Here is a 13,574-nt window from a genome sequence, read left to right on the forward strand (position 1 = left end):
AGAAAGAAAGAAAAAAGAAACAGGGCAATTTATACTATGATTGAGAACTATAGAACACAGCAACTTAAATATGGAGAACTTCAATTTATCTACCCTTGAAGATAAAAGGGGTAGTGGAAGGTAAGAATTCTTTCAAACGATAATGTGTGCAATCAAGTCAAATTGTGTTGCCTCCTTCCCTGTCTCAGTCTTCTTACTGTCCTTCTCCCCCTAAAGCCTTCTATGTTTTAAGTTCTTTCCCCATAGCTTAACACAATATATAAAATAACAAGGTATCATGCATTTTAAATACGCTTTCCTTTTTAGAACAGTTTTTAGGTTCCTTCTTTTGATCTGATATTAGCAATTTGTGTCCTTTAGGTTCCAAGCAAAACTGAGTAGAAAGTACAGAGATTTCCCAAATGTCCCCTGCCCCCACACATGCATAGCCTCCTCTGTTATCAACACCATCCACCAGAGTAGTGTATTTACAACTGGTGAACCTACATTGACATATCATTATCACTGAAGTTCATAGCTTACATTATGGTTCACTCTTGGTGTACATTCTACGGATTTTGACAAATGTATAATGACATGTATCCACTATTATATCATACAGAGTATTTTCACTCTAAAAATCCTCTGTGCTCCACCTGTTCACCCTACCTCCCCTCAATCCCTAGAAACGATTGATTTTTTTACTGTCTCCATAGTGCTGCCTTTTCTGGAATGTCATATAGTGGGAATCACAGTATGTAGCATTTTCAAATGGGCTTCTTTCTGTTAGTAATATGCATTTAAGTTTCTTCCACGTGTTTTTATAGCTTGATAGCTAATTTCTTTTCAGCGCTGAATAAAATTCTATTGTATAGATGTATCACAGTTTATTTATCCATCCACCTACGAATTACATCTTGGTTGCTTCCGAGTTTTGATACTTATGAGTAAAGCTACTATAAACATCCATGTGCAGGTGTTTGTAGCGGTAAGTTTTCAACTCCTTTGGGTAAATACATAAGGAACCCAGTGATGATTGAGTGTAAGCAATACTTTTTACTTATGTGGTCTTGGATAAATCACTTCACTTTTCTAAGCTTCAGTTTCCTCGTCTGCAAATTGTGATAAAAATAGCACCTCCTAGAGTTCCCTTGAAGATAAAAGAGGTTAGGTATTCAAGCACTTACTTCAATACCTGATACACAATACATGGTAACTTTTTATTATCTTCTACATCCTTCCGCACACAACTGCTCATAATTCCCTCATACGAGTAGGGCTTTAATCTTTTAGCCTCGATGATTTGTTGTGCTCTTCCAAATGCCTAGAATGCCCTTCCAGGTTACCGTCTCCCTGAGCCTTTGGTTGGAATCCTCATACTAGAGGGTCAACACGTTTAGAAGAGGAATTACTGAAATAGTTGAGTTCCAAGCAGTAGCTCTGGCATTTACTGTCTGTGTAAATTTGCTGAAGTTATCCAACGTCTCTGTATCTCAATTTCCTCATCTATAAAATGGCGATAATAGTATCTACCTCATAGAGTTGTTGTCGGAGCCACTTTAATGGCAAAAACCGCGATTACTTTTGCACCAACCTAATAAATCCGCTCATATTCTTGAAGACGTTGAAACAGTGCCTGGTACAAAGTAAATGCCCAATCAATGTTATTGATTGTTATTAATGTTGGGTGACCGCCACCTATGCCACGCAGTGAGTTCCTTAGGTGTGGGGACAGTCTAATCTCCGAATCCACACTGCCTAGAACAAAATAAGCATTGCAGTACATTTGAGAAAGTAAAGGTGTAGTGGAAACCGAGGGCGAAATGAGGGCGTAGGGAGAAAAGGGTGGAGAAGCTTAGAGACCGGTGAGGGAGCAGAGCTGGGGCGCGTGTGTACAGGGATGGAGACCGGCGGCAGCAGGGCGCGGCTTCCCTTTCCCGGGGCCTGGGGCCGCAATCAGGTGGAGTCGAGAGGCCGGAGGAGGGGCAGGAGGAAGGGGTGCGGTCGCGATCCAGGCCCGGAGCCAGCAAGGAGCATCAGCGCCCGGGGCGAACACCTTCGCTCGCAGTTCACCCTCACACCAGTTTCCAGCCGCCGCGCTTCGGGGTAAGTTTCGCCCCCCGGCGCGTTCCAGCCAGCTTCGCCCACCGCCGCCGGCTGCCGGGTGGCTTGGGGAGGTCGCGGCGCCTCGCCCAGTTCCCCGGAGAGTGCTGCTCGACCCCGGGCAGGGCTGGCGGCTGGCGCCCGCGCCCGGCCCCAACCCAGCTGCTTGGGTGCGGAGCTGGAGGGATCTCAGTCCCGCATTTCAGAGTCGAGGAGACTGGGGCCCAGGGGAGGAAAAGTGCGGTGCCATGGGAGGTTCACCCAGGTCTTGGTGGGGCCCAAGCTGATACTTAGCTGTCCTCGCTCCCTGAAAGCTTCGCTTATTGCAGCTAGCAGCCTAGGGGATCCACTTAGCCATCTCGGCCTCCCCAGTCCTAAAGGTCTAGGGGACAGAAAAACGCTGGGAGTCGGAAGGTTCCTCGGGTCCCCCGCATCGCAGACGGGGCTGCCTCAGAGGTCTGCTCTGTGGACTTGGAATCGCACCCACCCTGTGAGCATCTTCTCCCCTTCACATAAGCAATTTATTTTATTTTACTTATTGTTTTAGGAGGTAGAAAAAAAGTGGATTTGCATATTGAGGGTTGGAAGTTCAAGAATTTTGCTGTTTCCTGAAAAGACTCACCGTTTTCTTTGCAACAGAATCCTATTCACTAGACATGAATCATTCCCTTGGCATTTAAGTCTCCAGGTGGGAGGTTTGGATACTTGATTGCAGATGACCATATACAGGAAACTATGCAGGTGCTGGGAGGTTCTGGGTCGCTGGAGGCCCATCCGGCTACTGATAAGAAATTGCATAGCCAGGGCCGAATTCTTTCCAAGGATTTGTGTTCAGCACTGACAGCAAGACTCTGCCCTGTGGGAAAGATACATTTGCTATGTTCATCAACATCATTTTTTAAAATGTAACTAATTAAAACGTTATTGCATGAGGATATCACCTTTGGTTTTCACGAAGACAGAAAACTTCAGACTGACCAGAAAGGGAATTTTTCAATGTAAAGAAAACCAGAATCTTGTTCCCAGAACTATGTGGTTGTGTAGAGAAACCTGTTTAGAAATAACCGTAGAGGAGGAAGTAAAAGGAAATGATGTAATCCCTTTCAGGAAAGGATATGTTGAAATTCTGTTTAAGTCATTTGGCTTTCGCTGTGGAGTAATTCTTTACATCTTAAAAGTTAAATGATAGATTAGTAATAATTCTTAATAATTTTCCAATTCTACTGGATCAACGCATATTGAGGGTCAGGTTTGGTCAGGTGTGGGCAGGCAGTGGGATAAGGCAGAAGCATGGGGGTTAGGTTCATACCTTTAGCGTCTAGCTGCCTCCATGCAGTAGGGGTCCACTCACTAGCTGTGTGACTGTGGGACGTTACCATACCTCTCTGGCCCCAGCTTCTTCATATGCAGAACGAAGATGTAATACCTAACTCACTGGATGATTGTGTGCCTTGTATTAAATCATTCATTTAATCAATACTTTTTTTTTTTTTTTAATATCTACTGTGCCCCAGTGCACACAGATAAGAAGAGTCTCCAGCCTTGGGAAACTGACCTCGTTCAATGCTGGCAACACCCCCTTCTTCACTTTTTAAAGATAAGGAAATTGAGGCCCAAAGAAATTGTGTTTAGCTTTAAGAGGCAAAATGAGAACTAATAATACCTTGTTTTCACTGTATAGGATGGTTTCACTTCTGAGTTTTAGACTTCATAATAGTTTATCTGACTGTAACCCCTCATAAGTCAAAGAGCATCTATTTAGAGAGATACCGTGTTCGACTCTAACTAGAGAGTCAACTGCCCTAGGCTACAGGGAGCCTGAAAAAACCAGGGCAACATATTTCCAGAGACTAATAGTGTAATTTCCCACTGAACTTTGCTCTAGGGGTGTCAGGGAATTTTTAGAATATTTTGTTCCCAGGAAGGGTGGGAGCAACTTGCATTTCTAAATCAACCCTGGAGATATGCCAGCTTGTTTGAATAATATCTATTTCAGAAAAATGTGTCTGGCTTCCCAATCAAAGAACTGTCCCTTTCACCTCTGCACCCCACCAAGGACTGGACCACCTCCTCAAAGAGCAGACGTGTCTTTATAAGACTGTAGGCTTGGAGTCTTGTAAAATGTACATGGAGGTTTCACAATCAAGCACATGGAATCCAATTGAAGGCAGCTAAACTTTGTGTTGATTTGGTGAGGAGGAGCAAAATCCTATGTTTTTGTTGTTATTGATCCCCGTAGTGGTAGCCTGTCAGTAATCAGCATAGTTCTGCTGGACTTTAAATAAGTCAAACATTGGCTTTTCAGGAAGTATATTTGTAAGCATCTTAAGTACAAAGATTTTCTTCTGTCTCTTGTCTTGAAGTCCAGGTCTAGCACAGTCCCTTGCATATGGTAGATGCTCAGGAAATGTTTGTTTAGCAAATGGGATACCCAATGTCAGATATATCCTCTTCCTGAGCAGGTTTTCTGTGAATGTTGACATCTGCTTTCTGGATTCAAGATTGAGGGTTGGACTGAGATTATTGTGTTCTAAATCACATATTGATACCATTTACTAATTTTGTTTTCTTTTAATAGATTAGTGTGATCTCAGCTCAAGGCAAAGGTGGGATATCATGGCATCTATCTGGGTAAGTAAAAATTAAGCCTTCACAACACAGTAACATGTATGAGTGAAACCAAAACACAGAAAGTCAAGATAGCAAGAACAATCTTATGAAAGTTGTTATCTGGCAAAATTAACATTCCAGAAAAGCCAGAGGATGTCAAAAATAATAAAATATTTTAAAAAATGCATTGTAAAGTTACATAGTTAAAAGAATTTATGATGACACCAAAGCAGAAAGGTCAAAATCAGATAATAAATTTGGTATATAATTTGGGAATTTATTATATGAAAAAGATGATATATCGGAGAAGAGATGGGTTATTCATTAAATGTTAGGAAAAATTCTAGCTGTTTGGGTAAAAAATAAATCTGTATTCCTTTTTCTGCCTTACAATAAAATAAATTCCATGTGGATAAAATACAGAAATGAAGAAAATGAAATATGAATGGGCTGGGTGTGGTGGCTTACACCTGTAATGGTAGCACTTTGGGAGGTCTAAGTGGGTGGATCACCTAAAGCCAGGAGTTCGAGACCAGCCTGGCCAACATGGTGAAACCCTGTCTCTACTAGAAATACCAAAATAGCCCGGTATGATGGCACACGCCTGTAATCCCAGCTACTCAGGAGGCTGAGGCAGGAGAATCACCTGAACCTGGAAGGTGGAGGTTGCAGTGAGCTGAGATCACGCCACTGCACTCCAGCCTGGGAACCAGAGTGAGAATCCATCTAAAAAAAAAAAAGAAAGAAAAGAAAAAAGAAATATGAATGGATTGAAGAATAATCTTGGAGTGGGGAAGACGCTTAGAACTGTGACACAAAACCAAAGGCCTAAAATAAAAATATTGATCTATTTTAACTACATACAAGTTTATAATTATGACAGCCAACAATCCCATTGGTGGAGGCAGAAGACAGCTCACAGGGAAAAAATATTTGCAGCACATTAGGCAAAAGACTTATTTCCTTAACATGCAAATAACTTGAATAAATCAGTTTAAAAAATGAACTTGACAGAAAAAATCGTAAGGGACATAAACAGGACATAAAAAGAATTATAAGTGTCCAATAACATCAGAACGTGCTACAAGATCAGACACGGTGGCTCACACCTATAATCCCAGCATTTTGAGAGGCCAAAGTGGGAGGATCATTTGAGCCCAGAAGTTGAAGACCAGCATGGGTAATATGGCAAGACCCAGTCTCTTAAAAAAAAAAAAAAAAAACCCTAAAAATCAGCTGAACGTGGTGGGGCATACTCATGGTCCTAGATACTCAGGAGGCTCAGGTGGGAGGATCGTTTAAGCCCAAGAGGTGGAGGCTGCAGTGAGCCATATTCATGCCACTGTACTCCAGCTTGGGTGACAGAGTGAGACTCTATCTATTTTTTTTTTAATCCTGCATCTCACTCAGAATTGAAGAAACAAAAATATCATGATGAGAAACCCTTTTCTACCTAAGAGATTGGTGAAGGTTAAAAAAAAAAAAAGTAATGTAGAGGATGTGGACAAGGTGATATTTTTATTATCTGTTCATAAGAGAGTAAATTTAGTACACTTTTGGATGGTATTTTGACAATATCTATCAGTCCTTAAATGCACACGTCCTTTAAACCCAGTAATTCCGCTAGTGGGTATGTATCTTTAGATAAACTTGCATAAGGTTGAAAAAATAGGGGCCCAACTACATTTGTTTGTATTAATGAAAACATGTGGACAGCATAAATGTCCATCCATAGGGTAGGAATAAGTAAATGACTCATTTATAACTTATAGGCATTTTTATGTGATCATTAAAACGAATGGGCAAAAAGTGGATCAGCTGTATGTGAACTGACATTAAAAAAAAGTCCCAAGATACAATAATTTAAAAAATTGCCAGATGCGGTGGCTCACACCTGTAATCCCAGCACTTTGGGAGGCCAAGGCGGGTGGATCATGAGGTCAGGAGATTGAGACCATCCTATATAAAAAAAAAATATATATATATATGTGTGTGTATATATATATATAAACATTAGCCGGGCGCAGTGGCGGGCGCCTGTAATCCCAGGTCCTCGGGAGGCTGAGGCAGGAGAATGGCGTGAACCCGGGAGGTGGAGCTTGCAGTGAGCGGAGATAGCGCCACTGCAGTCCGGCCTGGGCGACAGAGTGAGACTTCCGTCTAAAAAAATAAAAAATAAAAAATCAACTTAGCGAATAATATGTACAGAGGGATTCTGTTTAAAAGAAAGAACAAAGAAAATAAAAAATATACAGAAAGACTATTACATGAAAACTTTGTGGAAAGGTAGAATTGTGAGAAAGAGCACTTTTACTTTTCGATGTACCACCTTCTGTACTGTTTGAATTTTTTTTAATCATGAGCATACTTTATATTTTATAAGTAAGGGGCAGGGCAAGTTTAAAGAAAAGCCTGTGCAGAGATGTGACCATCCCTTGGCCTGGGCAGTATGGATGGAAGGTGTGCTGTTGGAAGGCTTTGTTTGGCCCAAATTACTCCCTTCCCACTGGCTAGGCTAATCTCTCATCTTTCATCTGAAATCCCCGCTGCTTTTATGAACATCTCATAGAGTCAGATGAAAAAAGCATCTCTCCAAAATGCTGGTGTTAAAAAAAAAGTCTCCCTCTGGCTCTTGCCCATGAGTAAATTGACATGAAATTAGTTGAGCAGGCTCTCGCGCTGACACCTTCAAAGGCGTGGCACGTTTCTGAAGGGCTAGGAGAGACCCAGGTGACTGTGATCAAGGGCGTATTCATTTCTTATTGCAGCTGTGACAAATTACCATAAATTTAGCAATGTAAAACAACACCCATTTATTATCTCACAGTTCTGTATGTTAGAAGCCTGAAATGGGTCTCACAGCACTAAAATGAAGGTGTTGTTGGGACTGCGTGCCTTTCTGGAGGACTTTGGGAAGAATCCTCTTCCAAGCCCGTTTAGGTTGTTGGTAGAATTTAGTTCCTTGTAGTTGCAGAATTGAGCCCTTAGTCCTTGCTGGCTGCCAGCAGAAGCTGTCTTTGGCTCCTGCAGGCCTCTGCCTGTCATTGTACGTGGCCCCTACATCTCAGAACCAGCAATAATGCATCAGATCTTTCTTATGCTTGGAATCTCTTTTCTGCCTTTCTCTTCTCCTTCCAGCTGAATATATTTCTCTGCTTTTAAGGGCGCGTGTGATTAAATTGGGCTCACCTGGATAACGTGGGCTAATCCCTGTGTTTTAAGGTCTGGAACCTTAATTACGTTTGCAAAGTCCCTTTCATCATGGAACACAATACATTGACAATTTCCATGGATTATAGTGTATACATTTTAGGAGGCTGTTGTTCTGCCTACCACAGGGGCTAGGAGTATGGCTACATCAGGGACGGTAGCATTTGGCATCAGATAGCAGGAAAGAGGTGGGGAGGGGTCACAAAGGGGAGGCTAACCTGAGCCTGGAGAGCAAACCCTCACATGGAGAAAGAGTCCCTAGCCAGAGAAGGGCTCCTGCTGTCCCTGGGTTTTTGTTTTGTTTTGTTTTGTTTTGTTTTCCTATTTACCTCCTCTCCCTCTATTAAAGAACTAATATCTGTGAGTGAGATCTCAGAGAGCAAAGATTAAGAACAACTCAGAACCGCTATGGAAAACAAGATAGCAATTCTCCAAAAAATTAAAACTAGAACTACCACATGCTCCAGCAATCCTATTTCTGGATATATATCCAAAGGAAATGAAAGCAGGATCTTAAAGAAAGATATCTGTACACCCATGTTCACTGCAGTACTTTTTACAATAGCCAAGAGGTGGAAACAGCCCAGTTTCCATGGACAAGAATGAATAAACAAAATGCGGTACATACACACAATGGAATATTATTCAGTCTTTTAAAAACACATGTTGTGTGACAGGAAGAAACCCCTGTCACATGCTACTATATGGGCGAGCCTTGAGCCCATTATGTTAAGTGAAATAAGTCAGTCCCAAAGAGACATAAATGCTGTATGATTCCATTGATACGAGGTATCCAAAGCAGTCAAATTCATAGGAACAGAAGGCAGACTGGTCGTTAGGAATGAATAAGGAAAGAGAAAAAGAGAATTTGTTTAATGTGTAGAGTTTCAGTTCTGAAAGATGAAAAAGTTCTGAAGATGTTTCAAAACAATGTGAATATTCTAACCACTACTGAACCGTACACTTAGAAATGGTTACTATGGTAAAAACCCTCAGATTTCCAATTGTAAATATTCTTATCACAAAGTTTTATGTGTTCTTTTTTTCTCTCTGCCACATGAAAGCACATACACACTCAAACGTAAATAAGCAATCAAGTCCTTGCATTTCTACAAAACTGTATACGTGGTTATGTGTATGATTAGTTTATTACAGTGGTATGATCAAGGGAGAAGTCATTAGTTGCAATTTCAATGCATTACCATTGAAGATGAAAGAATGGCTGGTTTCTTAGGTCTTTTATATTCTATCCAAGGGTGTTGCAGCCCTACCATTGTTTCAGATGAATCAACAGTCTGTGTTGCATTAGTATTTCCTTTGCTTGCAAATTTTGAATATCTCTGTTCAGACATATGTTCTACCGCTTCACCCTTGATGAAAGGGTCTGATGTCTTATTGGTCTATACTCCTTGGACTCAGGGTCCCTTGTCATATGTTGCCTGTAGGTCCATAGCAAGCACTCAGGAAGCCCACCAATTAGAATGTCTTAGAACATGACATTTTATTAAGCTACCACAGCAGTATTTTTTCTGTGTACTTTCTGTAATACAATGCTGGCTTTCTTATGTAAATACTCTGAGCTCTTTCCTCCTTGATCAATTCCTAACTTACATTTACAGAATAATAATAAATGTAATTCCTATTTGTTTGAACTCTCAAATTAGAATTTTTATTATGGTACTAGAATTTTTCTTTCTCTCTCTTTCTTTCTTTTCTTTCTTTTTTTTTTTTTTTTTTTTTTTTTGACAGAGCTTCACTTTGTCATTCAGGCTGGAGTGCAGTGGTACAATCATGGCTTGCTGCAGCCTCGACCTCCTGGGCTCAAGCAATCCTACTGCCTCAGTCTCCTGAGTAGCTGGGACCACAGGCATGCCCCAGCATGCCCAGCTAATTTTTAAATTTTTTTGTAGAGATGGGGACTCACTGTGTTGCACAGGCTGGTCTTGAACTCCGGAGCTCAACTGATCCACCCGCATTGGCTTTCAAAAGTGCTGGGATTACTGGTGTGAGCCACCGCACCCAGTGGTGCTAGAATTTTTTAAAATTAACTCGCAATCATTGTAATCACCATGAATTGTTATTAACATCCTAACTTGGTATCCATTCTCCTTTCACCACTCCAAACTCCAGTTTACAAAATGAGGAAAGAGAATATAGAGGTACTCTGCAACCAACGGATAAGAGAAGTTTTATGAAAACATATTACCTAAATACAATGCCTACTAACTTTATTTTGAAGTTCATCCAAAACAGTTAAACAATTAAAGCAGCAAGTACCTAGTTCGACAGGCTCTGCTGGGAGCAGAATGAAGACAGTCTAACCACAGTCTTAACTCTCCCTTTCAGAACTCCCTAATCGTTTAAAAGGTAGGCTCTTGAGCAAATTGCTTAGTCCTTCTCTACTTCAGTTTCCTCATCTATAAAACAGGTATGGTAATAGTGCCTATCTCACCTAGGGTTTGTAAGCATTAAGCCAGTTCATGTAAAATGTATTAGCAGTGCCTGGCATGGAGTGAGCACTCAATAAATGTTAGTTTTAATCAGCATGATTTCAATACATTAATTTTATTCTAAAATGTATTTCTTGCCAAATAATATTGCTGCAACTATTTTTGTAGAGGGGCTTCTGCCTATTTCCTGGGCATGATTTTATTACACATGAGTAGCCCCCTCTCCCCACTGGAATGGTTCTTTCAGCCATCTAAAAGAGATGGCATATCCTCAATCAAATTCCTTCTGGCCACTCTTATTTTCAATATTTTATAATATTTTAAACACATATATATTTCTAAAGACATAAAAATCCTCCTGTTCCACTCCTAGTGGGCATACTGGAATACATTTCTGACACTGACTGTTATGCCCAGACTGTTAGTTCCCCAAAGAAGACCACCAGAGACCAGAGTCAAAGCCAAGCGGCAAGGATCTTTACTACAAGTTCGAACCTGGTCCCTCCATTCCACAGTATGCAAGAGGGCCCCGAACAATGCGAGCGTTTGCTTTTTATAGCCCGAGAGTTACAGGGGAACAAAGGAATTCTTTTGGTTCCCGCGCTTTCAGTAAAACCTTGAACGGCTGTCTCTTTATCGGAGACTTTCCAGGTGGTGTTTGTACTGGGCTCAGGGAGTTTGAGAGATATACGGCGATATGTGGTGGGATGGGAGGATGGGATGTGTTTGTACTGGGCTCAGGGAGTTTGAGAGATATATGGCGATATGTGGTGGGATGGGAGGATGGGATGTGTTTGTACTGGGCTCAGGGAGTTTTTAGCCCGGGGCTGAGGAATGTGCCCAGCTCCTTTCAGACTACCCAGCGTTAGCATCAGATTCCACAGCATTAAGGGCTCAGTCCTCCGCAAAACTGCCCTCACTTCAGATATCAGTTCAGGTCTCAGGAATCACCTGCACTGTGGCCAACTGGCTATAAATTTGGGGGTTTCCATGACCCTCTGAAATTAAAGAATTCCCTAGAATGATTCACAGAACTCACTGAAAGTGTGATCCTTATGAATGCAAGTTTATTATGAGGGGTACACATGGGCAAGCTCTGGAAGGGTCCTGGACCCAGAGACTCCATGCCCTCTCCCTGTGGCGTCAGGGCACCTCACCCTCCCTTTGTGTCAGTGTGTTCAATAACCAGGAAGCTCCTCTGAGCCTCAGTGCCCAGAATTGTAATTGGAGTTCCATTATGTAGGCATAATTGATTGATTAAATTGTTTGCTACATGATTGAACTCAATCTCCAGCCCCTTTTTCATCCTCAGAGGTCTGGCTGACCAGAGTTGCAACCCTGTGATCACAGGGCTAATCTTTCTGGAGAGCAGCCATCATTCTAAGGCTATCTAAGAGTATGCCATGAGTCACCCCAATTGCATCACAAAGTCACTGCTATCACTCAGGAAATTCCAAGGGTTTTTGAAGCTCTGTGCCAAGAACCAGTACAAAGACCAGATACATTCCTAATTGTACTACACATATATAACTCACATTAAGGCACACAGTTTCCAATATATATTATTTTATTTTTGACTAACGTTACATTAAAAATAAGGTTATATTAGTTCCAATGGCACTGGCTATTTATGTTGATCAGAAGCTCTGATTGTTAGATATATTTTTCATATATGGGAAAAATGGGAAAATGAATTAATGTTTGGTAATAAATATAGATTGGCAAGACAGAATCATTCAAAACATGGGATCCATGTAGAAGATATTGAAAAAGGAATCCATGGTGGTAGAAATGTGGGGGGAAGGCTACCAGGACCGACCCTTGCAGATGGGAAAAGCTACTCCATGATCATGTGTTCATGGTGAGAGTCAGAAGGCACAGCCTCCCTTCCCCACCGAACTCTTCCACTCTGGTGGGAGCAAGATTGGTGCAGTTTGACACATGAGGACACACTCGTCTCATTTCCACTGTTAACCCAGAGGAATGGCAGTAGTGGTAGGGCTGTTAGGAAAGGTGCAATGTGCTAACATGAGAGAGAATTTGGGGAAGATAATGCCTTTCAAATTCTGTCCCATGGAAGATACCAGCTCTGGACATTTGGATGCTGCTATTACTGGGTTCAAAGAGTTTGTGAGTGTCCTGTCCAGTTTCATACTTCTTGCTTTGACACAGACATCCCATTAGACCTTTCTTTCCTGGTATAGTTGCTCTTCTTTGCTATGCAAATTTAAAACGTGTGAGGAGAAACCTGTGTTCATGCATGTGATTGTGCTGAACTCCTCCTCTGGTCTCCCTCCCATCTACCACATCCGGGAATGGAATATCAAGATGGTGACTATTTTCACTGAAAGAAACTTTTCACATCCCAAGCAGAACAGGTATCTTCCCTGGTTAGGTGCTGTTCAAGTCTGCTGTGTGTTTTAAACCATGTTCCCTGAAACTGCTTTAGGTAAATATTGGCATTTAGACAGGTACACAAATGGTCTATTGCAGAAAGTTGATTTAAAACAGGTTAGACCTGGATTTCAAATCAAAACATTTAAGCTTTGTTTAATGTTTCCAAAGCCTGGAAAATTTCTCATCTGAGTGAGAGCAGAGAGGCTTCCTAGGAATGAGTGGAATGAACACTAAAAAGCTGTTCTTGGCCGGGCGCGGTGGCTCAAGCCTGTAATCCCAGCACTTTGGGAGGCCGAGACGGGCGGATCAGGAGGTCAGGAGATCGAGACCATCCTGGCTAACATGGTGAAACCCCGTCTCTACTAAAAATACAAAAAATTAGCCGGGCGCGGTGGCGGGTGCCTGTAGTCCCAGCTACTCGGGAGGCTGAGGCAGGAGAATGGCGTGAACCTGGGAGGCGGAGCTTGCAGTGAGTGGAGATCGCTCCACGGCACTCCAGCCTGGGCCACAGAGCGAGACTCCGTCTCAAAAAAAAAAAAAAAAAAAAAAAAATCTGTTCTTTGCCATTCTCTGATGTTAGCCCAACTGTGAAGGAGGGAGGGTCCCTCTTTTATATTTAATCGTGATAAAGTGATAGTATGCAAAGCTAATGTTTAGCCACTGGAAGAGCCTGGTAAATCAGAGGTAAAAAGGAAAAAAAAGTTTTAGATCAGACAGCAAGGAATGTAAAGTGGAGAAGGTATGATTTGTTCTCTTCAAATTCTATTTTTTTGGTGGATGTAAAGCAGTTAGATAAAAAAGAAGTATATAGAGTGCTAAGCAATA

General features: G+C 41.7%; 1 protein-coding gene across 1 annotated transcript in view; it reads left to right on the top strand.

The window, feature by feature from the left end:
* The first annotated feature begins 1,871 nt into the window (after positions 1–1,871).
* The window catches only part of ANXA3 (annexin A3), a 72,530-nt gene continuing 60,827 nt past the window's right edge, over positions 1,872–13,574 (top strand). The window contains exons 1-2 of the mRNA XM_011966240.1: positions 1,872–2,085; positions 4,661–4,713. Coding sequence (XP_011821630.1) covers positions 4,699–4,713 — 15 coding nt within the window. The 5' untranslated portion in view covers positions 1,872–2,085; positions 4,661–4,698. The remainder of the gene's footprint in view (positions 2,086–4,660; positions 4,714–13,574) is intronic.

Source organism: Mandrillus leucophaeus, unplaced genomic scaffold (assembly GCF_000951045.1).
Source record: "Mandrillus leucophaeus isolate KB7577 unplaced genomic scaffold, Mleu.le_1.0 Scaffold75, whole genome shotgun sequence".
Taxonomy (NCBI): domain Eukaryota; kingdom Metazoa; phylum Chordata; class Mammalia; order Primates; family Cercopithecidae; genus Mandrillus; species Mandrillus leucophaeus.